This window comes from Micropterus dolomieu, linkage group LG03, assembly GCF_021292245.1.
Source record: "Micropterus dolomieu isolate WLL.071019.BEF.003 ecotype Adirondacks linkage group LG03, ASM2129224v1, whole genome shotgun sequence".
Taxonomy (NCBI): domain Eukaryota; kingdom Metazoa; phylum Chordata; class Actinopteri; order Centrarchiformes; family Centrarchidae; genus Micropterus; species Micropterus dolomieu.
In genome coordinates, this window is record NC_060152.1 from 7,321,662 (window position 1) to 7,347,597 (window position 25,936).

General features: G+C 39.4%; 1 protein-coding gene and 1 long non-coding RNA gene across 3 annotated transcripts; one reads left to right on the top strand and one right to left on the bottom strand.

Annotated features, from left to right (window-relative positions):
* The first annotated feature begins 76 nt into the window (after positions 1-76).
* phf1 (PHD finger protein 1) lies at positions 77-19,026 on the top strand. Of its 2 annotated transcripts, none has more exons than XM_046044300.1 (15): positions 77-213; positions 824-902; positions 1,057-1,138; positions 1,794-1,880; positions 2,864-2,958; positions 3,467-3,615; positions 4,220-4,315; positions 6,341-6,409; positions 6,733-6,856; positions 7,988-8,055; positions 8,633-8,770; positions 10,792-10,870; positions 12,306-12,421; positions 13,856-13,942; positions 15,949-19,026. In XM_046044300.1, exons 2-15 carry the CDS (start codon positions 825-827, stop codon positions 16,415-16,417), a joined length of 1,737 nt encoding a protein of 578 aa, XP_045900256.1. In that variant the 5' UTR covers positions 77-213; position 824; the 3' UTR covers positions 16,418-19,026. The 2 variants fall into 2 exon arrangements, with proteins under 2 accessions (XP_045900256.1, XP_045900257.1); XM_046044301.1 differs by having other exon boundaries at positions 8,633-8,764.
* LOC123967932 lies at positions 8,376-25,933 on the bottom strand. Its single transcript, XR_006824378.1, has 2 exons — positions 25,889-25,933; positions 8,376-8,739 (listed from the first exon to the last, which is right to left on the bottom strand). It is a non-coding gene; the product is annotated as an uncharacterized LOC123967932 (long non-coding RNA).
* Positions 25,934-25,936: the final 3 nt, after the last annotated feature.

The following is a 25,936-nucleotide window of genomic DNA, read 5'->3' on the forward strand; positions in this document are numbered from 1 at the left end:
CCCCCCCCTCCTCTGACTGCTTGACTGACACACACAGGCGCTTGGCACAGACAGGGACATACATGCACATCATCCACTTTTTGCAAACACGCAGGCTGCGCATCCTTGCGGGCAGTAATTGGGCAGCGGAGATCTACAGCAGATGAGGGCATTTCATGTCCAGCCTGCCCAGGAATCACTGTGACCCCGACGGAAAGGAGTTCGACTTGACAGGTACCCTTCACCGGCCAGCTTACTGTACAATTTGCCTGATTTCCCTTTTTGATTCACAAAAGGCTACGTACACTGTTGTGTATCCTGCGTCTGTCTTGACTTGAGTGCATGCACTGGAACAAATGCTTAACGTGCAAAGAGATAATGTCTGCACAGTCATTTCATGCATCTATTCAAGTTTTTAAGATGTTGGAAGAAGAAGAAGAAAACAGCAAAGTGCCTGACAGATGCTTCAAGTAGCTGCACAGTGATCTTTGCTCATTCAATCAGACTGTATTGCAGCAGTCATCATGCAGTGTTTGGTGTGTGTGTGTTTCATGTGTGCAGTAATCATTTGTCTTGCTCTCTGGTTGTGTACTCACTCTCATCTTTCACTGTGGTGGATACAGGCTGTCGCTATGCTCTGGTCTAAAAGGAGGAGGTGGGGTGGGGGTGGGGGGATTTTAACCCCTTTGCACCGAAGCCCGCCTGTCTGAGAGCCAGCCAAAACGCCGGGGCCGTAAACCCCTCTGTCAGCAATGGCAGCAAAGTATTCAGCGAATAAATCGGATTTCCATTTCACATGAGCCCTGCTCTCTCTCCTCTCTCCCCTCTCTGTCTCTCTCCTCAGGATGGGGGGAGTAAGTGAAGGAGATGATGTGTTGGCTCGATGGAGTGATGGACTACTGTACCTCGGCAATGTGAAAAGAGTAAGTGCATGTGGGAGTGTGTATGTGTGTCTGACAGAAAGAGACTTTTAAGGGTGTTTTTGCAGTGTGTGTCAGTGAGTGTGTTCACTTGGATTTGAAAAGACTTCCATTTAGTTTTGTCAATCATTCTGCTCACCAGCTATCTCCTTCTCAGGTAGATGGAGTCAAGCAATGTTGCCTGGTGAGATTTGAGGACAACTCAGAGTTCTGGGTACTGAGAAAGGACATTCATTCGTGTAAGAAAAACTCTTTTTCCCACCTCTCCCCTGATCTAGAAGAGTAAATAGCTTCCTGTTGGGAGCACTTTGTATTTCTTGAGTTAAAAAATGCACAGTTTTTGAATCCACAAATGCTCAGCTGAACTCAAACTAAAGGTGTCTGTTTCCACTCTGAAACTTTGCTTGAGGAGTTGAAGGAATACTTTTCTGATTCTTTCTTCAAGTGAGCTCAAAACTTTTCATTTTATGTACCTTTTGTCTCAGGATCTCTGAATTGTAGTCCAAGAAGAATGCAGAGAAGAAATTACTGTCACGATCAAGGTTATGAAGCTGAGTGCTCTGTGTATTCTTTGGGGCAGGTAGAGATGTAACTGGGATATTAGAGAGATTTATGAATTTATTAGACTAATGACTCCTCAGAGAAATGGCGAACTCACTCCACCTAACATCAAGCGAAGGGGGAAGCTGGACGCTTGTTAGGACCAGGCTGAATATCCACTCGTCAAATGAAGTGAAATCTAAAAGGGTGCAGGAGACACTGAAATCAATGAGGTGGCAAGGATGTGAATCAATATACATAAATTAATGCTGTTGACTGCTCTCTCTCTGTCTTCCTCTTTCACATTTACTTCCTCCCCTCCCCTGCCTCTCTGTGTCTTTCTGTTTGCCTCAGTTGCTGCTGGAGTGGAAGAAGTTTGCTGTATTTGTGACGCTCCGCCTCTTAAAGAACCCCTCATAAATTGTCTTAAATGCCGCCACGGTAAGGAAGCACGCCTGTTCATACGCTGTCAAGCGGTGGTTCTCAACCACTTCTTGCACTGACCTTGAAGATTTGACACAGTGTGGTAAATAACTGTTGCTCTTTTAAGATGAATGCATGAAAACCATGCATCGTAAATGACAGATGTGAGTTGTTGCATCCTGACTAGAATGAAAAAGAGACGCGTGTAGACATGGAACTTTATTCATACACTTAAATGCCACAAGATGTCTTTATTTGGGCTAATTAAAAGATCCCCTTCAGACACATAAGACATAAAAATACTCTGCATTGAATAAAATCTGATTTGGTTTTTACATCATCAAAAATCTACTTCTTTCCCTTTATTGTAAAATTCAGAACAGATGAATATGCAAAACATCATCCATTTGAAAACCTTAACTATGGGACAAAAGATATCTTCCACTTCACTGTAAAGTCCACTCTGTGTACCAACTTCCAAACATGTTAATTATGCTCTTATGTGTAAACTAAAGTGAGCACAGAGAAGCTTTCCTCCGTCAGCAGATGAATGTGACAGCAGCTTTCTAGTATCAAACTCTGCACATACCTCATTCTGTACAGCGGAAGTAAAACAACCCAGTGAAGTAACAATAAGCAAAACATAGTTTGGAGTGGAGGGGGACTTTAAAAGTATTGAAATGAAATGAAATGAAATATGCTGAAGTGCAAGTGGAAAGAAGTTTTACAAACACTGAGGATGCACAAGCAGCAAGCAGATTTTACATTCATGTCTTCACGGCTCTGTCAGACCAACAGGGTTGCTGACAGTTTGTTTTGAGGAAAAAGCAGACAAACATACTCCCTGCTTCCTAGATGCAAATAGTATAGTAAAGTGTTTTGCATGCTGCTGAAACAAACCAGCAGAGCCCTAAACATGGAGCTGCTCTGCCATTATTGTCACTCCAGCTGTCTGTCTTGTAAACACGAATTAAACGCTCTGCCTCCTCCTCCCATTACAGGTTATCATCCAGAGTGCCACACGCCAACCATCGAACCGGAAGCTGACAGCGATTCGTGGATATGTCGGCAATGTGTCTTTGCAGTCTCAACCAAGGTCAGCCTGCTAATCTCTCCATCTCACATTCAGTATGTAATATGAGAGAAATCCAGTCAAATATATCAGGCGTTGCTGCCACTATACTGTTGTGTAGAGCCGAAAATGGGTTTATTCGATGTAAAAGCGCACTAATTCCCTCAGTATTGACTTCAATATTAGATGTTCTACATTGTGTCTGAGAAATCATGAAGAATCAATAGTTATGAAGCTGAAAAATTACGCTGAAGTTGAGAGAAGTACATTTAAAGTCAATCAATCACATGTGCTCCAATTCTGTAGATATGAGATGAAAAAGCACCCGGTTAATTGTCAATCGGTCAATGTCCATATCTCATTGTCCAGACTTCCGCTGCTTCGGACACTATCTCTCACAGCTGACCTACAATAAAATGAGACGAATAGCTTTCCCGCCACCGAATGTGATCCGTCTCCCTCGCTGTTCTGACATGACAGTGATTTGAGGGGTCACTGACCAATCAGTTCTGTCCTCAAATTGTGTTTTCAGAGAGGTGGGGCCCTCAAACGGGGACGCTTTGCTCGGCTCATGCAATTTATGAAACTCCGACTCCCGTACCAGCTGTCGTCTTTAGACTGGGACCCGCAGCATCTGACCAATCAGCAACAGTGTTACTGCTACTGTGCCGGACCTGGAGAGTGAGTGACACTGCAGAGGCCAGTTAAAGTTTAAATGTACAGTTCGTGTATGTTCCTTAACATTAGGCATTTTCTTAGAAAGCGTGATCTCATCTAAGTCAAAGTCATCTTGTGGATTAATTGCAAATTGTATGCAGCAGAACAGACATGTGTCAAACAGTATTAGCAGTTTAAGTTTGTTTAGACTTTCTTGGAATCTTATACGAGTGACATTAACTGCGTCAATTCAGATCCTGTCAGGTAAGATGTCAATCAAACAAATTGTTTTTATGCATTTGCTTTGTTTTTTAATACTCTGCTGCTTTGCTTATGTTACACTCTTGCTAATGTGGCAAACCCCACCCAACTCGTACATAAAGCAGTGTAAAACAAACACCCAACTGCCATATCTTTGAGTAATAAAACCCGGTGGGAGTTTACACCTCAAGAAACATTTCAGCTTAGAAAATGTGAAGTGGCAGCTGCACACATCAGGCGTCAGTCTTCGCTTAATTATGCATGAAAATAAACTTGGCTGGTGACAGATGTTCGACACTTTCATTCATCCATTCGTTTATTCATTCATGGGTTTTAAGTCTCTTGATGTTTTCATGTTGGACTGCAGGTGGAACCTGAAGATGCTACAGTGTGGAAGCTGTGGTCAGTGGTTCCACGAGGCCTGCACACAGTGTCTAACCAAGCCATTACTGTATGGAGACAGGTGAGATAGTGGGCATTACTGATAAAAGCTCTGGATTCTTTAGATTCAGAATTATAAGTTGATCATTATCATAAATAGAAAAGGAATTTGTCTGATTGGAATTTGGATTTTTTAAGACAGAATTTGAGCTAGACTGCTATGGGATTTTTGAAGCAGATGTCAGTACTTGAGATTTAAAATAAATACATTCAAATAAGGATATATTGGCTGCACTATTTTACACTTAACATGAACAAACATTTGTGCCACTGATCTCTCATTTGGTCATTTAAGAATTGTAACAGTTGACAGTTGAATAGTACTGTAAAATAAATAAATATATATAATATCCCTATAAATAAGAACATTTTAAACTTGAATTAAATAAATCAAGCTGAACTAATGAAAATAAAGTAGCCTGTAAAGCTGTTTTACTGGACTTAAATTTGCACGTCTGTCAACATTCACACTGACACTGATATACTTGTGGTAGGTCAATATTAGCTGATAATATCATGCCCATATATCAGTCAGGATCTAATATTTGGATTGTGTTTTTATGTGAGATAAGTAACTTCTCTATTGACTGGATTTACGTTTTTTATATTGGTCGTTCGCTATTTGTTCTGACTGAGTTACATATATTCTGATGGCAAATTTTCTATGGCTGCAGCTAAAGATAATTTTCATTTTCAAATTATCTTTGTTAATCTATAAAATGTCAGATATAATGAAAAAACATCAGAATATCCCAGAGTCAGAGGTAACTTCTTCAGATGCTTGTTTTGTCCAACCAAATTTAAATTTTAATATATAATCATATTTAATATATATTAAATATATAATCATATAAAACAAAGAAAAGCAAGATGTTTAAGAATCTGCCGCCAGTGAATGTGTATCTTACTTGATGAATAACAAACTATTATTCGATGATCAGACTGACAGTTGACTAACAGATTAATCATCTCAGCAGTAGATTCCAGGCTGATTAAGTTAATCAGATGAAGACGTCTACATGACAACTTCACTTGTCAAAGAATAACCGGTAATTAGCTTAAGACTAAATTAGCAGTGTGCATGTTAATGTACTCACTGACTAGTGTTACAAGGATAAGAGCGCATCTCATAATCAGAGCAAAGGGACAGTGACAGACAGCAGAGCAGACATGTCACCTCTCTGGTAGTAGTTCAGATGATGTTGGGAAGATATGTAAGCTGCTGATCGCGGTGCAGTTTGATAGGCTGCATCTCATGCGTGTGATAAAATGTATCCATCCATTAAGTTATTATTGTCATTAACCATCTGTGTTAGCTGACTGGGTTCTACACCCACCCTGACACCGTGTTATTGCTGAACCTGTCTGAGGGGGAAAAAGGAGGGATTAGAGTTAGATTGACAGTCGGGGAGAGTGAGGCCGGATTGGTACAACATCTGCTGAGCAGGTGATGGAGGAAGAGTGAAGACTGAGTTCACAGTTGGAATAGTAAGCATGTGTTGCCGTCGTACTGTGTCTGCGCTTCATCTTTCTCAGTGACCTTCAGCGAACACATGCATATAGATGGACAGATGCACGCAATGTTGTTGTGGTATGAGCCGAGTTTCAGGGTCACCCAGAAAAGAATGTTACAGTGAAATAGATATACCGGTGTGTTTATTTTCAGTTCAGATTGATTTACATGATAAAATGTCCAGAGAAGACACACTGCAAGGAAAGTAAAGGGGGGAAAAAATCACAGTGTATATGATTAACTTGGACTAAATGATAAGAAGTATGTGGGGTGGAAAATGTACCTGTTTTGGACAAAAATAGGTTTGACAAAGTTAATATGCTTTAAAGGAAGACAGTGATGTACAGATTGTACATGAGGATAAAAACAAAGGATTAATATTTCATATAGAAAAGACCAAATTTAAGGTAACAGCTTGTTTTTGTAAGTAAGTGACAAAGTCATTAAGGAGGAGAAAAATACACCTTTTTTAGGATCAATTACATTTTTCAGTCACATGATGCCTGTCTGATATTTTTTCCCCATGTGTTTTAGGTTTTATCAGTTCCAGTGCTCAGTATGTACAAAGGGACCAGAGACCATCCAAAGACTACCCATGACCTGGTGATGTTAACAGTAAAAATATTTGCAGTGAAACTTTATTTAATTTTACACAATGGTTAGCTGAGAGTGATCCACATCAGGTGTTAAAAGCTAATTTCTTGTTTTTCTCCTTAATCACATTTTAAAGTAATTTTTCTCTACATCCCATGTCTATTTTGATACAAAACCTAAATGTGTAAATATTGCTGTAAATGTTGGAAAATACATATGTAAAAAATATATGATCTGAAAATAGTTTTCCAGTTTTATTTTTTATGTATTTTTTCTTATTTTTCCTGTTTCTTGTAATCTAATTCTTACAATTCTTTTCATTTAAAATGCAGGGTGGATTTGGCTCATTTAGTGCTCTACCATCTCTCGCTGTGCTGCAAGAGGAAATACTTTGATTTTGACCATGAAATCCTGTCCTTTACCAATGAGAATTGGGAGTCATTGCTGCTAGGCGTGGTATTGATATTTCCTCGTTTAAGCACCATGATGAAATGATGTGAAATGCTGCCAGCCTTTTTGCATTTGAGACTTAAAGCCTATTAACCACAATTAAAGTAAAATTGAAAGTTAAAAAAAGCATGACCTCTATGTAAGCTTAAAGGAGAACACCACTAAGTTAAAGAATTGCATATGATATTGTTTGTTTTTATAATCTAGCACAGTGGTTGCCATCTTTTTTTTGACTGACATACCCCTACAGATGAGCTCAGGTATCCCTCACCATCTGTCTACACCAGCCGTGCAATTTGAACAATTTTGCGACTACTTTTGAGCTGTCTATCAACTGTTTATCCAATACTTTTAGCTATTTAGCTTTTTCAACTATATTACTTTTAGCTATGTAAGGTAGCTATTATCAATTACTTTTAGCTAATTCAACTGTTTATCCAATATGTTTAGCTAAATATTCAAGAGCTTACCCATTACTTTAAGCTATTTCAACAGTTTATGAATTACTTTTAGCTACTGTTAATCAACTATGTAATCATTACTTGACAAAAACGATTTCATCTTCTCTGCTCGCTTGCTAACTAGCTAGGTTTAGGACACTGCCGGTGATACTACTGACCACGGTTGGTGGGAGGTGTGTACTGCAGTCACACCTTTTTTTTAAAAATGCATTTACTTATTTTAAAGCAGCTGAGCTGTACCCCCTGGATATTACAGAGGTACCCCCTGGGGGAAAAGTGCCCCTGGTTGGGGATCACTGATCCAGGTGCACCCTTAACAGCATTTGTAAACATGAATGAGTTTTAAAAATATTCAATCTAGAATGTTAATACTATCTGGTTTAAAGTCTGAAGTTGCTCCACAGAGAAAAAAATGGGAACATTTCCTGTACATCTATCTGATGTGTTGGGTTCTCCTTTAAGCTGTTTTTAAAAGTCATTTTTAAATCTTGGCTGTAATCGCATGACAGAAGGGTTTTCAGCCATGTAGCTGCAACAAGTAGTTTTCCATATTAAGACAATTGTTGTGACAGAGATTGAAAGAAAATGATTGTATGCATTAAAGGTTTTCTGTCTGTTGGCCGTCCACTCTGTAAACACACACAGCTTTGATTTTTCATTCCTGTCTGTCCTCTAGCTCTCTGACACGCCAAGGCAAGACCGCTGTCACAATCTCCTCAATGCTCTGAACTCCCACAAGGACAGGTAAGTCATCGCATATGATGAGAAGAATAAACACTGACCACACATGACTGGATTGATGAGTAGCCCTCCATGAATCTTCTCAGCGCTCCGTAGTTTGTAAGGTTGGACATTCAGGCAGAAATAAGTGAGGTGAAATGTGTGACTTTGAATGAAGAGGGATCAAAATGTTACTGCTAATTAGACCAGATGAAATGTATCAGCTGTTGGTGTTTATTTTGTCTTGTTAGAAGAGGACACAAGATGTTATTAAATAACAAAAACCAGTCTGGAGATTTAATTGATTTTATTGTTTTTTAATTAAAATAACAAAAACCAGTCTGGAGATTTAATTGATTTTATTGTTTTTTAATTAAATTTTTTGCAAAAAGAAAAAGAAAACCTTGCTGTCACAAAACTGCAAATGTCTCCAGGCAAAGCCCTGAGTGTACTTTTTCATCAGGAGAATAAGTACATTTGTTACATAACGTTATAATCATCATTAGCATGAAAGAGAACATAAACATACATAAGGTGATGATTTTGACATTTTAAGAACTAACACCAGACTGCACATACTGTTTCTGCGATGTCACCCCAGGTTTGTCTCTGGAAAGGAGATCAAGAAGAAGAAGTGTCTTTTTGGGCTTCAGGTCCGAGCCCCACCTCCGCTGACGTCTGATTCGTCACCCCTCATCACCGACCCACCTATCAACATCACGCACCGGAGAAGGTCAGAGTAAGGACACCGCCTCTCTTTTCAGCTCTTATCTCAATAAGAGCTCTGGGATTCCCATAGGGCATATAGTCATTATGAATGAACAATTAACGTTAGGTATCAAAGGACAGCAATTTTCATATGCCAGCAAAAGTATCCGTGTCTTAATATTCTACTAAAAGAGTATAAAGCCTCCCTGTGTACTTACATTTGTACATCTTTAAGTGTGTGTGTGCACGTGTCCTGTAGTTTGCTGATTTCATAGACACGCTTTTCATTTTAAATCATTTTTAGCATATACAGTAGCTGGTGCTTATTCAGACTGAAATGCAATGAAACTATTTGCAGTGGAGCAGTCTTAAAGGGATGGGTGGTTTCTTTTTTAAAAATAATTTATATGGAAATATATACATAACTTCAGTAAGTCATTCTTCCCTTTGCTCATATAAATATCTACAAGCTTCAAGTTTCCAGTTGGCAGCAAGAGACGCTGATCTTTGGCTGGAATCACTTCAGGCATTTCTGACAAAAATGTAAGATGTGCAGTTTGAAAAGAGTGAAATCAGTATGCTTCATCCCAAATGGACAGTGTTCAGACGGCCACATCAGAGGCGACAAATATTCGTTTATCTCTTTCCATATATAGATATCCACTGTCTAAATGTATACTTTCTCAAGTTAACTGGCAACCAGTAGTAAATACAACAAGAGTCAAAGTCACACTGCTTACTCGAAACCTATATTTCTGCACTCATTAATGGTTAAATGTGGGATTTAAAGTAATTAAGGCAGAAAAGAAGCTGGGTCCAATGATGGTGATGTCAGTTTGTCAATCCTACACAGAAAAACATGTCTTGGTAAGTCCACGACAGATTGCCATGACACTTGGTGTTTTTCAACCCTGGCTTAGGGGTAAATAATATAAAGAAGCAAACTATAGTTGGATTAACAAAAAATGAATGTCCTACAGATATAAAATAAAAAGAAACAAAATACAATCATGTCTCTCTCAGCCAGAGAGAGGAAGGTGGACTAGGAAAGATTATTTAAGAAATAACTTATCCTGAAGGTGTTCCACTAATTGGAAGGAGCAGGTGACTGGTCATAGCTTCCTGAAGTTAACAAGGGACAGGTACACAGAGACACACTGCATGTGATATAATGATATAAGTCTAGTGGCACCACCAACACTGTCTTCTGTGACCCAGGCTGAACTGAGTTCCAAAAAAGTTTTTTCTTAAAATTTTAATTACAGCCTGCAGAGACTGAACCTTTTCTATTTTGGAAACTCTATGAGCTTTCCTCTAATAGCACCCCAGGTCAAATGATCATCTCTGTGGGCAAACCACCACAAACAGGTTTTCATTGAATTCTCACTTGCACACAAGAAATGTCTAAGTCTGATTGCAATGATACAAAATTTACTGCGAACATTAATGCCCTCCCGAAGGTGAACCCTTTCCATGTCCGACACCACTTTATTTTATGCGCCAGTCTCAGGATGAGAGATGTCAGCTTTGTGCACAAGATATCTCACAATCAAGTGACCAGATTGCCATGCAGTTTAGGAGAGGATAAATCCTTTTGATCTGAATGACTCCGTGGTGACAAAATATACATTTAAATTCCTACTACTTGTAAGGCTCTAATTATTTATGTATGTAATTATTTTGACCTGCAGTCTCATTTTCATAAACAAGTCAAGAGATGAGCTGCGGCAGCCACGTTCTGTTTCAAGCTGAAGAAGGAATGCGGAAAATTTGGGGAGAGGAAGGCATAGAGAAAGAGTGCTTTATGGTTTTCCTTTCCATATATTTCAACCTCCCTGCTGATGATGTTTAGGCTGAAACATGGAAAATTTGTTGCTAAAATAACACATCAAAATCATATAGTATATCATCTCACTTCTCTTATCTTCTCGATTTTACACCTCTCAGTAGGCTTTTACGGGGACACACTCGTAAATTAAACATTGCACATTGGGACTGTATGTGTGTGTTTGTGCTTGTATATTAATTTATGTGCGTTTTTCTTCACTTCAGCCCGCTGTCACTACCCTGCCAGAGGAGAGTGGGGGGGCCAGAGTCGCGTAAATCAAAGCGTCGCATCATGGAGACACAGGTCAGTGCCTCTGTCTCACACTCAGGGCGAGGAAGAAGGTCTGGGCCACAAAACCTCTCTGATTATTTTTTTCCTTTTTTTCTTTTTCTTATGCAGCCAGGTAAACAGCTCTCTGCGATCCAAATAACCTGTCAGTCAGACGCTGTGATGAAGGTTCATTTCGCAGTCTAGATCAGTCTGCGTGTCTTTTAACACCCAGTGCAGCTCAGTGCCTCAGTATTTTTCTCTCTTCTCCTTTTTTCCCGTATGTTTAATGCCTGCTGATGCTTCAGACTCTATGGTTACAGTAAAGGTAGCGTGTGAGAGATATGTGTTTGGCTCAGTTAAAATGTATAATTCAAATGCAAACGTGGCTGCACAACAACCTGCTCATGAATTTCATCAACATCTGCAGTTCAGCACTGCATTTATCATGATCATCAAACCCAATTCCCAGTGGATCACAATGAAAAAGGCAACATCACATGTGGCAGTTACTATTTTTACACAGCATTCTTAACTGAGAATGCTCATTGTACTGTGTCCTCCTACACAACACTCTGATCCGTGTATGTGCACATACAGTAATCTTGGAACAATACGCTCCACAGAGCACTCGTTTCCACTCTGGCACATCCAGGCCCCATTGTGCCCGTCTGATTGATGCTAATCTCCGTCCGTCTTGGAGGAGCAGGTTCGTTGTAGTGGGGAAAGTGAGATGGGAAGGAATGCTGATATGCATAGCCTGGGATCACTTCCAAGTGCACTTTGCAGTCGATTACAGTTTGGCCAGGTGGCGCTGGCACCTTGACAGTGCAGCATTGACAGAGCACATCCATTTAAAGGCACAGACGTTGACTAAGGCCACTGAATAATAATCTCCCATCCTCATAGTAATGTTAGAGAAGGGAATGATAATGGGCCAAGTGTGGTGCCATATGTCACAGTCCAGTGATGAGAAATGCAGAAAATCTTTAGGTGCCATCCCCCCAGATGACATTTCCAGCGATTGATTGCTGTTATGATGCTCTGATGTTTTTACTTTTCATGGGTCGTGCCAGCCAGCTCCATGAAATGTGCAATAGATGTGATACTTTTAAGCGGGACATCATATGTCTGTAGGCTGTGTCTGATGAGCCTTGATGATGACTCACATCCATTAATGCTAGTAGTGTAGATTTATAGACATGTCTGCCCGTATCTGCTCTCAGGCAATACAGGAACATGGAATTCAAGCTTTTATGTGTTTTCTTAAGATTGAAAAAAATCTACTCAGTTTTAAAATGTTTTCAGTATGCAAACCTTTGTGTAGAAGTATTAAACACAAAACTGAAGGTTCCATATCCAGAATTAACTTTATGCACTTCTGAGAACAGAGGTATCAGAGCTTGATTGACTCCTGTGATGATGCTGGCATCCAGACAAAAGCTGATCTGTGTGTGTCTCCTGTGCACAGGCTTGTCCACCCTCAGTTGCTGCCAACCCCATTGAGTTACTGCCATGTTGCCATGGCTACATGGGAGGGGCCAGCCTTTATAACTCCAGGAAGTCAGAGGAGGAGCTTAGTTTGAGGTAAGAGGTGTTGTACCATTTAGATTTCTGTTTTGATGCATTATGATGCATGGGGGCTGTGAGAAGACTGAAAGCGTCAGGTCACCTGTATTACGTAACACATAGCTGCAGGATCATGTGTTCGGTAGGGGGCGCTGCACACTCGACCAAGCGACTGTTGGTTGAAAACTGCATTTGAACTTCCTGCCACAATAGATCTCAGAATACATTCTAGGAGATACTACAGTATCCAGAATGTTAGAGGAAACCATCAGAAGAGCCTGTGATGCTTCTAATAATAAGGATAGTTAATAGCGTAATGTTACAGAAAAAATAAACTTGCAATAACACAAAGTTTACCTCAGTCACTTGGAGGCAAGGATGCTGCACAATCAGCACTACTACCTCCCGAAGTAAGATGATGCAAATAGACTTGTTATAAGTGCTGAGGTTTTGAAATATCCGCCTCTGAGACTTCTGCTGCCACCCCAGTACAACGGAAAAGGGATTATTTCCTTGGTAGAAAATGTTTCCAAGGAAAACCTTTGTCAGCAGAGACTTGATCAAATTTAATTTTTCAATCATGTGACCAAAACAAACAAAACTCTTGAATTCTTAGTGGAAGACATCTCAAAACATAAGTTCTGTAAAACTTTGATTAATAGCCCGGACTTTGATTTGCTAAAATCACTGAATTGACCCTGCCTATATTTGGGACAGGCGTCCATATGGGACAGGGCTTTAATTCCTCTTGCACAAAACTGAAATAGGCTACTATGAAACAGTTTATTTATTTCAAACAGTGTAGTACTTGTATAAAAATTATCCAATAATATCAAATACACGTCATTCATTTGATCTAGCTCCGACAGATGCTTTTATTTTGAAAGCAGCAGAGCAGACAGAGAGCATGGACTTCACATGACAGGAAGGAATATTACCTACACCAGTTACACAGGTAAATCTATAAGAATTTGACTTTGGGGCTCATTGTGTCCATTAAATGAACTGAACGATTGAATTGTGGAGAATCTAACCAATCTAAAAAGTTGTAGCATGTTCATATTGACATATTGATCATACGTTTAAATATTAATATTTGTATACAATCTAAGCAGATTAGAAGCAGCTTAATTGGGCAACCCTACGTGGTTTAAGAGGTTTCATACATCCATAGAAACCAGACCAGGCGTCAAAATGTGTTCCCACACCAGGCCAGTAAAGGAGGTAGGCGGCTATTTGGGACTCGGCTATTAACTGAAGTTTTGCGGTAAATTAGTTCAGTGGCTAGGTAACACAATGGGTGGGTTGGAAAATATGTTGTTGTTTTTTAAATTATTTTTTGGGTGAACTGAACTTTTAAATGATTGTCTTTTATACATGGATGAAAATATTATTTTATTTTAAAGTTGTAAAGCAATTGTTTCCTTCAACCTCCATGTGTCCCGTCCACAGCTCTCCTCCCAAGCGGATGTATGCCCTGTACCACACCACGTACAATGGAAATACTGCGCTCTCCAGGAGTCTCCATCACTACAACAGGTTTTTCCCCTTTATCATGCTCATTTCTAGCAACTTTGACTGGACATTTATATATAGTAGTTACATGTAGGGTACATTTGGCCATCAGTTAGCCCATATATTTGCTTCAATGAGTTCTGCTTGTTCCAGGTTCTACTATTACAGAAACAAGTTAACAGCTCCGTAAGAATTATGCATAAACGTATCAGATGCTTGGGGCACCAGTTTGTGACCCTTCACTTGCTGCCTTTGAGAATGAGGCTCTTGAGGAACATTTTCACCATACACAGAGTACGATCTATGGACATTTAGGCAGTTAAACAGGTCATTTACTTTAGTTGTTATGTTTTCTTCCACATTAAGTATCTGTGGTCTTTTTTGGAGTTGCAGTAAAAGTAGTAGTAGAGTAAAAGATTTGTGAGTACTAAATCACTTATATTAAAGAGGTCATATTATGCTTTTTTACTTTTCCCCTCTCCTTTATTGAGTTATATATCTTTTTTGTGCATGTAATAGGTTTGCAAAGTGTAAAAGCACAAAGTCCACCCCAAAGAGAGTTACCATCTCCCACAGAAAACTCTGCTTTGAACTGCCTGAAAACAGCTCGACTGTAGTCCAGCCTTTACTTACCTGAACAAGTTGCATCACTTTGTAACACGCATCATAATGCTCGCCTAGCGGCTAGTCAGGTTAGCCCTCAAAAACACCGGTGGAGAAACACACTGAGCTGGCAGCACACACAGTAAAGACATCTGCCTGCTGCAACCCCTCACCCCAACCCTCCCTACCGAACGTTAGCTGCCTTCCAGGAAGTCAGTGGGCATAAAGTTGTTACTGTGATGTAGAGACAGAGCTCAGTTAAAACTTTACGTATGAAAGAGACATTTCTTACGAATTAATAACTTACCACTCTGAAAGTCTTGCTCCAGTCTAGGTTGCAAAACTGGTTCGGGAACATGTACAGGTTAACTGAAGGACCCGCCCTACTCTGCTTGGCTAGTAGTCCTTATGTATTAGCATTTGTCAAGCTGCTACATACTGCTGATGAAATCCTTGAGATCACTGTATGAAATCAAAATATTTTAGCAGAAGATTGTATTTTTTAAAACACAGTAAACAATTTATTTCTCTGATTTTAGCCTCTTTGGACCTTTTTGAGGTGTCTTGTGATGTGTTTCAGAAGTCATAATTGAAATGCTGATTAACTGTTAAATGCTGCTAATTAGTATTCAGGAACATAACTCACCTTTGGAGTTGTTCTTGTAATTGGGATTGGGTTTTTGGCCGCTTGGGGGCAGCTGACATACTATCAGCATATAATGTTGATATGGGGAATGTGTTGGCAAACCGTTACTTATTCCACATCCAGCAGACATGGAGCAAATTTAACATTCGTTTAGAGTCTTGTTTCTGGCCACCCAACCCAAATCCAGTATTCACTTTCTATTTAGCTCTGTCTTAGTCATACACTTAAGGGAAGGGAAATATTCTGGCTCTTAAGCTGCCAAACGCTCCTCTATGTTCACCAGGTAGCGCTAATTTTGTCCGTCTGCTGTTTGGTGCTGGACAATAAGTGCAGCACCAAACAGCTATAAAACTGAAAGAGTTGGGTGATAATTCTCCGTGGGTTCATTACTACATCTGTTTATATAAAAATATTGATTAAAAAGATTTAATTCATTGTTGCAATATGTTTCTAACTTACCTCATTTGAACCAGTCCCTGATCCTGACCCCTGTCAAAGTCGATCAGTTACCTAGGATACTAAAACTACGCATGCGTCACCACTTCCGCGCATGCGTAGTAGAAGTAAAACAGACCATTAGATCAGTGGAACCACACAATTGGCTGAAATATGATTCCCACTTTGGCTGTTGAAAGCAGACGATTAGCTTTCTAGCGGGAGGGGCGGGATAACCGCCATCTTTGCTGTTACCGGCTTTCCCCATAGAGTTGTATTGAGGATGTGATTGAGTGGCATGTCTCCTCTAAATTGTCTCTGCCCCTGTGCTTGTCTCTTTTCCTAGTGCGGAGGACACCTGCAGAGTACCACCACCTTGTTTCCCATACCCCCTCAACTCCAATGGCAGCAATCACCACCACCAGCACCATCACAGCCACCAACACAACCACCAACACAACCACCAACACAACCACCAACACAACCACCAACATAACCACCAACACAACCACCAACACAACCACCAACATAACCACCAATACCAACACCCGCTGGGGCAGAAGCAGCTGGAGCCCCTCATCCTACGTGATCTGTCCCCTTACCACGCCGGCATGGGCGGAGGCGGTGGAATAGGTGGAGGAGGCGGAGGGGGGGGAGGTGGAGGTGGAGGAGGAGGGGTAGTAGTCGGAGGGGGGGACGGGACAGTGGCCAGGAGCTGGGGAGGAGGGGAGGCAGTGAGGATCTTGGCGAGACGCGTCACGCCAGATGGGAAGGTGCAGTACCTTGTGGAGTGGGAAAACGTGAGTTTGTACTGACACGTAGAGGGTAAACACGAGACGCAATGACTGTTTTGCAGTTGCCACAGGAATACTGTGTATGTAATATGTGGCGATGTTTAAAGTACAAACAAAACAAAAAGAAAAAAATCCCTACACGTTGCAAATCCAGGTTGCTCTCAGAGTATCACCTCTATTCTACATCACTATAGCTCACTACTCGTTACTAAATGTCCCTCTTTGCTAGTGTTTCTCTGATATTTGTACTGTTAACTTTGGAATATGCCTTTGCATTTATCATGTTTTACAGTGATGAGGGAAGATATTTAAACCTCTTGTTGATTTGTAAATCTTCATCATCACATCAAGAAGAACATGTCTTTAATTGTGTTCATATCTTATAGTACTGTAGAAAAGCTACACCACAAGAAATTTAGAAAAGAAAGATTACTGCTTTTTCATTTCCTGAGTAATAGGGAAACAATAAGTGAGCAAAATTTAAAGACAAGATACTTATGATATGTACTTTTACTTTCCATAACTCAAACAGTGAGCTTTCACTGGTTGTCGTTTAGACAATAAAAAGAATAGTTTGACATTGTGGGAAATGCGCTTACTCACTTTTTGCCAAGGGTTAGATGTGAAAATTGATAACTGTTTCATATCTTAATGGTAAATATGAAGATAGAGCCAGTAGATGGTTAGCTTAGCATAGAGACTGGAAGCAGGGGAAAACAGCAACCCTGGCTTTGAGCAAAGATAAAAAACTGCCTTCCAGCAACTCTCACTAGAGACTACTAAAGCTCACTAGTTTACAGTGGTTGGTTTTGTGGTTATGTGATAAACAAGATTATAGGAAGTCACTGTGGCCAGCCAAGAAACAGTCCTAGCTATTTCCCCTTGCTTTTAGTCTTCATGCTAAGCTAAGCTAAGCTAACCGTCTTCTGGCTATATTTTCATATCTACTGGGCAGACATGAAAATGGTATCAATCTTACTGTCCAACCATTTCTTTGAAAAACAAACAAACAAACAGTATAAGTCAACAATAGATGCAGAGAGGTCAAGGTTAAAAACTACCAAACTTTTTATGTTTCTTAGATACTTTTCTATTTTAATTACTGTATTTTAATGTGTAGTTAGACCTCACTTTGCATTGAATTAAAATAGTTTAAATGCTGTTGAAACAATTACTATTGGTAGCAGGGGTATGAAAAATCATTTACTTTTCAAAGCAAATTTAGCACAATTATAGTCTAAATGGACTGACTCAAATCACCAAATCACTGCTTACTGGGTAAATAAAGAGAACATTTTAAATGCAACTCATTCGTTATTTTTAAAAATACCAAAATAACATAATATATAAAAGAGTAACTTTTCCCAAGTGATGAGGAACATAAACAGCCAGTAGCCAACACCACACTTCCATGCATCAGCATTCACTTTTACAACTGCTCATTTATCAGCTGATGGTTAATGTTCACATGGAGTTCAGTGAGAAAATTAGCCCAGAAATTAACAGTGATGAACGGTCCATCATCAGAGGCATCCTGACAGCTGGGTGGTGGCTACTGGCTGCACATGAAGAAGCAGTAACCTTTTATTGGCCAGGAAGAGACGGAGAAGTATAGCCAGTCTTAATACAGTATTTTTGGCCACACAGATGGTAGTTTAATGCCTTGCTTAGGGACAATTTTACAGTAGCGGGTGAGGGATTCCACCTAGTTTCTCCCAGCCCTTTCATCTGCTCAGACGCCAACTTGTCTGACTTTGGCTTCATAAACAACAAATTCTCCAGAGGTTTTCATAGTTTTTCTCATCGCAGTATGTTAATATGAGATTGTATACATGTTATTACGGGGTTACTTATTTGTTATGTTAGTTTGTCATAATTTACATTTAGACTACTATGTGTATTAGAAATAGGAGCCACAAGAGGGCTTTTGTTTTATAGATAGAATTATATATTCACAATATATTGCTATGACTGAATAACGTTTTTTGTTTTTTTTGACGTGGTTGCATAGTGCCTATATTGGTTATGTACCTGCTGATTGATCTGCTTATTTGAGTCGACCAATCAGATGACAGATAGATGAACGAGGCCATATTGCTACAAAATAAGAGGATGGCTCTTTATGGGCACATGGGTAAACAAGGACCAGTTATAATGTTGAGTAGAGTTTTTTTTTTTAAATCAGAACAGAACTGTGATGTTACTGTACATTCCAAACAAACATCAAAAAAGAAATTTATATGTTATTGAAATGTTTGTTTGAAGTCACCAGAATGGAAGATATTTTGAAAGAATGCATTTTTTTGCTTTTGATGAGTGTTAAATGTCATAAAAATAAGCTAAAGGTCCATCCACTCTACAGCTGTTGTTCAGCTTCATGTCGTAGGGAGGTCAATCCCTAAGTAACAGTACAGGTAAAGAAGACACTGATAGGCCCGACTCCTAACTCAAACCCATAGTATCTGCCAGGGTCTAACAGTCTATTATTTAAAAGGTACAGCATGGCATTAAGTACAAATACATCAAGGCCTGACTGATCATCTCCCTTCTTCACAGATGTGTTTATAGAGGCAAGTGAGGTGCTGAAGTTGGATTTTATCAAACAGGTTACATAAATCTAGAATACTGTGGTGCAAGTTTCAGAGTTTATATTTTATACAGAGGTTTATTTCAGCAATCTGTTGCGATAAAACTTACACAACGTATACATTTATTAGTTTTATCTTTGAAGAAAGACTGTATTACAGGTTTAGTTGAAAAAAATAAAAGACAAATACAGCCTTTATACTGTTAAAATTAAACCAATGCAAAACGCTCAGATTTTATTTAAATACCGACCTCTCTGTTGAATTATCTCCTTGCATACATTTCAGGCAAGTGAAATAATGTTCCATTGCAATTTTCATCCTCCTCAGTGACTATTTGACTGTAGTTAATTAGGAAGGGGTGTGTTGAACCTTTCTAGGCGATGGTGATGAATGTATTTGTGTGTTTTTATGGTATGTCTATACCCGTCAAGTGCTTGTTATAGGTTGTACTCTAGGTGGAACTCAACCAGATTAGTTTAAAACAAAATAGGAGGAAATATAGACATCAACATTGAGGAACATAATTTATTTTGGGAGAGGTAGTCTTCTTTTTCTGATTAGTAGTCAAGTCCAAGTTCAGTTTGATGTATTTTTTGAGAAATTACGTTTGTACATGTATACTCTGCGTTAACACCTAATATGTAACATGAATAATAAAAAGAAGTTTTACCTCGTACAATTTGTATTTCATCTGTAATTATATATATATATATATATATATATATATATATATATATATATCTCATAAATATGTATGTAATAAAAAAAATATATATATATATATATGTATATTTATGTATATATTTTCAGCTGGTATTATACAGTAAGAGGCTAAACAAATAGAACAACTTCAGACATGAGCAGGGAAGTTCATTCTTGACCTTGGGATCAGTACATATGACAATACAATCTCAACTCAAGGTCCACTTACTAGCGTTTTCCGAGCTTTCAACCACATCACATCACCTCATTTATAACCGTTGCCACAAACAAATTGGTTGAAATGTGCATACGCCACTTTGTAAGCATGCATTGGGATTTATAAAAAAAGAGAGGAAATGTGCTACATTTTGAGAAACTTTGACCCATGCATACTAAATTTCTGGGGATGGGAAAATTGCAACACAGATGGTGAGGTGTTGAATTGAAGTGAGATTGTAAAAGGATGCCTCTCACACATTTAATTTCAATTAATATCAAAAGTTAATTATAGATCCAAGTTGTCATAAACATTCAAATCAACAGTGTTAGCCTATTTGTTGGGTGCTTGCGTAAATTTAAATTTGAAAAGATTACACCCAAATCAAATCTTAAAGAGGTCATATTATGCTTTTTAACTAGCCAAAAGTCCAACCCAAAGGAAGTTCCCATCTCCCACAGAAAAGTCTGGACCTGAACTGCCTGAAAACAGCTCGTTTGTAGTACAGCCTTTTCTTCTGCTTCTTTTCTGCTTCACAAGTAAACATGCGACACTGTGAGTCCAGACGGTAGAGTTTTGCAATATAAATATCTAAAAACTGAAGCGCGACCTTGCTCTGTTTGGGACTGTGAGCTGCACTTTATCAGACCTGCTGAAGTTAACGTGTGTGGATTTGTGGTGAGATTTCTGCCTAATCACAAGCATTTCCATTAGTTTCAGTTTTACGTGTAGTATGCAATCCCAAACTGTCGGTCAAAACGGTCTATGAGGGATATTACCAGCAGAGCCATAACATAATGCACAGCAGAGTGTAGGTCAAGTAGACTTAAAAATTGTTAATTCGTCTTTCAGTGTTGCAACTTTTCTCTCAATGCATCAGAGAACACAGATATGGGAGAGATTCTGAATGTGAACAAAGTTTTGAACATGAGCAGAAACCTGCTGAAACACAGAAGCTATTAAAGTCCAGAAGTTTCTAATTAAAATTAATTCATTTCTCATTAAAATTCCCCAAACAATGAAAGAAATAAGAGGACTAAATAATGCGTGCTGACTCAGCATTTTATTAAATTAGAAAAGTTGATCTACAGGAGAAAACATATTTAAAAGCAATATCTACAAATGCCTGAAAGCCTTACTGCATTATATTCTATTGTTTTTGTTTTGTTTTGAATTGTCACCTGCCGCATGAATATTATGTTTCCTTTAGATAGATAAAGAAATTTCCAACATAAATTGATGCAGAGATTTTCAACAGAATGCAGGAAATGCAGTCTTTAATGCTTAAAATTTTCTGGGGGAGGACCCCCAGACCCTCCTCTTCATTTGTGTCCCCTCCACTGTTGAAACCAAAGCAATGCTCTTGAATTTCAGGAAAATTACCCTATAAATTCACTACAATGCAAGAAAACAGTTTCTGGGTTGACACACAGTTTGTGGGGGAACACATTCCCAGACACTAGGTTAGGTTTGGTCTCCCAAATTCAGCTATGATTTGGAGGTTGACAAGTATGCTGATACACTGACTTGGCTTTTCATCTATACTGTACATACTTTAAAATTGTAAGTTTGGCTGCTGAACTTTTTAAACAATTTCTGGGGATTGATGACCCCAACCCCTGGTTGACACACTGTCAACACTGTCAGGGCCGGCCCTGACTTTAGCTACCCTCCAGGCAGTCAATGGACAAAAAGTTGTTTCTGTAATGTAGAGACAGAGCTCAGTTCTCAACTCTCACTCACCACTCTGAAACTCTTGCTCCAGTCCATGTTGCTAATGCCTAGTTAACACTACACGATTTTAAGCCTGATTTGCCAGTCGATGAGCTCGGCAACCGCCAGGCTGTGATCGGGGGTAAGTCAGCGATCAATCAGCGTGCAACAGTCGTTATGTATGAACTACTCAACAATGCATCAAAACGGCTCCCTGAAGCATCACTGACACATCGCAGACGGCAGCCAGATATCTAGCATGCCAAATATCTGGAGGAGTCGGCCGTCTCAACAGCCACATCCAGCCAATGAGAGCAGGCAGCTACTTTTTCTCTGCAAAACACTTTTTACTCACCTCTAGCTCTCTCTGTAGCTCAGACAATCCCTGCTACCTGCGTGTGCTAATCTATTCTTTCACCCATATTCTTTGTCTTTATAATTGCTATCTATTAATTACAAACAACAACTGTTTCATGTGTAGCTTCGTGTCATTTCCCGTTTCATAAAAAACGTGGTTTGGAGACCAGCGTTGGGTGACAGACTCGCTGTCAGCTCGTGTAGTGTGTTACCTCCTGTCTAGTCACGTCAAGTCAGTCACATAGTGTGAACGCCACAACGACTTCAAGACTACTGTCACAAGACGGCAAGTTGTGTAGTCTCAACAGCACGGCGATCGGCCGACGCTGAAAGTCGTGTAGTCTGCATAAGCCTTAAGCTGGTAAGGGGAAAATATATAGCTCAACCGAAGCCGTGTTTACCGGCTTTTCAGAGCCCAGCCTATTCTGCTTCTGATTGGCTAGTAGTCCTCAACTAGGTACTGCGCATGTGCAGCTCCCAACAAAGATCTTGTAGAGTTGAGATGCATCACACCATAGCTAAAACAGAGCGTTCAACACACAGGGTGAAAAGAGGAGCTGCAGCAATATGCAGTATAACAAAAAATATGGTGTTTTTGGATAATGAAACCATGTAAACCTGTTCTGGTACAATCCCTAAATAAAATGATGAACCTGAAAATGAGCATAATATGACCACTTTAAATCAAATTCAATATTTTCTCATTAGTCTTTCACCATCACATTCCCCACAACCGGAGTGCAGAACACGATTTTAGTTTTCATTTAGTTTTTGTGTGTGAAATCGCTGTATTAAACACGACTGAAAGGTTCACAACTGAAAGGTGCACAGAGCGCACTGACACCACAGGGCGCACACACACTCTGCCTTCTCACCTCGACTCACAAGACGCATATTCACCACCTGCACATATAGATTTTGTAAATGCGCAAAGTCTGGAATTAAAGCCAGTGAAAGTGCTCGCACACTCTATGTCTTCATAATCAGTCCTAATCATAATGCAGGCCAAGCACAACAAAACCGACATTAAAAAATGTTTTCACCTGTCAAACTTCCATCTTCAAATTATATCCCAGGGTGGGGGACACCACTGATGGACATGATCATTTTGGCAAGGTGTGAAGTAATCAGTATGATTGCTATAAACATAAATACTGCATCACACTTGTGCGTAATGCTGCATGATGGATGCGCTGGCACTGCAGAGGACAAAGTGAATGGAAGGATTTTGTTTGTGACCCTGCGCTGTGACCATCAAACAGTAGGCCCCTCTGTGCATACTAACCCCCACCTCACAAGCACCTCGATTTCCATGACAGAAAAATGTGACATATATGTTTCATCTTCCTCTTGTTGCCATGATTCACTGTAAGTGGACTCTTTTGTATCAGTAATTAGGTGCTTTGCATTGACCATTTATGGTTGATTAGGAGAGTGTAAAAGGAGGGATATGAAGCAACGTGTTCACATTTCTAGGTGGACGTAATTTATAAAGGGAAAGTTACCTGCATCTGTGCATACCTAGAAATTAAATGTTTTGTTCTTTTTTTGGCGCACACGAAGTACAGTACTATGAGTAGCCGCCTATGCCAATACATACATACTGTCATGCACATACATACATACTGTCATGCACATACATACATACTGTCATGCACATACATACTCGCTTGCTTGAATTAAACTACTTAACTGTAAATTAGCTCCTGCTCAAGAGCCTCTGATGATATGTGTTCACCTTTATTTATGCACTGCAATCATCTGATATATTCTTAACTAACTTAAGATACTTCTGGGGCTTAAACTCTTATACTGTGCAAATGTTTTAGGCAGACAGGGGTTTCCAGATGTGCTTTCCAAGCTCATTTGATGAAGCATAAAGAAACGTGCAAAGATGAGGACCGTAGACGCAGATGGTAGCCAAAGAAATTTACTGCAGAAGATGAAAGACACATCATGCTTGCTACCATTTGCAATCAGAAGATGTCCCGCAGTGCCATCAGCACAGAACTGGTGGAAAACAATGGGACCCTGATCTACTGTCTGGGGAACACTTAGAGCCAAAAAGCCATGCCTCTGACATGGAAAAAAGGCCAAGATTAGGCCTGCATGAAGACAGAGTAGCAACTGAGGCTGCCTAAATTCACAGAAGATTGTGGGTAGTTCTCCAAGATGTCTGGGCCAACCTTCCTGCCAAGTTCCTTCAAAGACTATGTGCAAGTGTACCTAGGAAAATGCATACTGTTTGAAGTCAAAGGGTGATCACACCAAATATTGATTTGAGTTAGATTTTTCTGTTAATTAATAAATATAATAATCTATCTATTAATAATAATAGTCTATTAACATGTCTATATTTGAAAGCTTTCTTACTTTACAGCATTTTTGCCACAACTGCCTAAATGTTTTGCACAGTACTGTATTTGTTCTCTTATCTTTCACTTAAGTCTAAATATTTACTTTCAGCAGTTTGACAAAGGTCATTATTAACTGTAATGAGAGCTGTCTCCTCCATGAAAGGCTCAGAAACATGACTTAAAGATACTATTTCCATAGGCTAATGTACATTTATACTACATAATTATATACATCGAAAGAGTCCATCACCTCTTTGCCTTTAAGGCAAAGGCAGACTGAAGCTAGCTGTTTCTCTTCTACCATCGATCACCACAACTGTAGGTGGTAATCAAACAATGTTGGTGAGAGTCCCTATAAATTAGTCTGATGGGGATGATAAATTGCCTTACAGCCAAATGTGTCCTGTAGGAAAGATTAACTACTGTTTTTGGGCAGAAAATGTGGTACTGCTGCCAAAGTGAAAGACAGATGTTTATTTTGTGCTGGTGCCAGTTACAATGAGTTTTCAAGATAAATGGAAATAATGACTTTAAAGATGAATAAAATACCTGTGACCTTATATTTTATTTCCAAGAAGCGGAGGCATTGAAATCTTCTTGTGTTCTCTCTTATCATTTTAATGTTAAATGTATTTGCCTTCTTTGCAGCTGTTGAGTCAAAACTGTGTGTTTAAAGATTTTTGCATTTTTATGAATAACTTCCTTAGGCCTGTATTTGTTGTCTGAAGGACATTTTGACATGTCACAAAGGGAAACGTGTGTAAATGATAATTAATTTTTGTTATTGTAATTAATGATGTCTGATTCAATTGTGCAGCTTTGGTTTCAGGATCCTTGCATCTAGGCTCACTTTCACACTAAACCCAGAGCCATTGTTAATGTTATTACAGTGGTAATGCCTGCGCTTTTCTGTGAAAAAGATGTTGTTTTTTTAAATTTATTTTTTTATTTGACTCCAGGCCCCTGCTGTACTTGCAGCTGTTGGTTTTGAACACAAGGTGGCGCCCACACCTCAACATTTAAACCATAGGTAGGCGCTGCACTGTGCTGCCTTCAACTGTCCTTCTGAAGCACAGACGCGCAGAGGTGATGATAGCCTACAAATATTCAAGGGTTTTTGATTGACCACAACGTCAAAAAGTACACATTTAGGCTTGGTTTGTTTTGGAGTTTTTTTAAATCAACCTAAACACAGGTGGCCCGCGTTTGAACCAGGAACAGAAGGAAGAAAACACATGTGAGAAATGTAAGTAGCCTACCTGGACAGTTAGACAACATAAGCCCAAAGTTGCTGTAACTGTAGCATTATGCTTAATTATACCGCTCCAATAACGTTAATTGTGACAGTTAACGTTAGGCCTAACTAGATCAAACACAGACTAAACATGTCTGAGGTTTTTTCATGTTTGAAGTTTTCACACCCTAAACAACTCGACAACATCAGCGTCTTGTAAACGCTGGCACTGACACGTCTACTTTCACCAGACGTGTTAACAACGCTGTGTCGTTTATATTTCACATTAGCTTAATTTCACAATTGCTATTTCTCCCACATTACCCAAATGCAGCATACGCCGGTTTAGGGGGCCATTTTGGCTCCACAGCT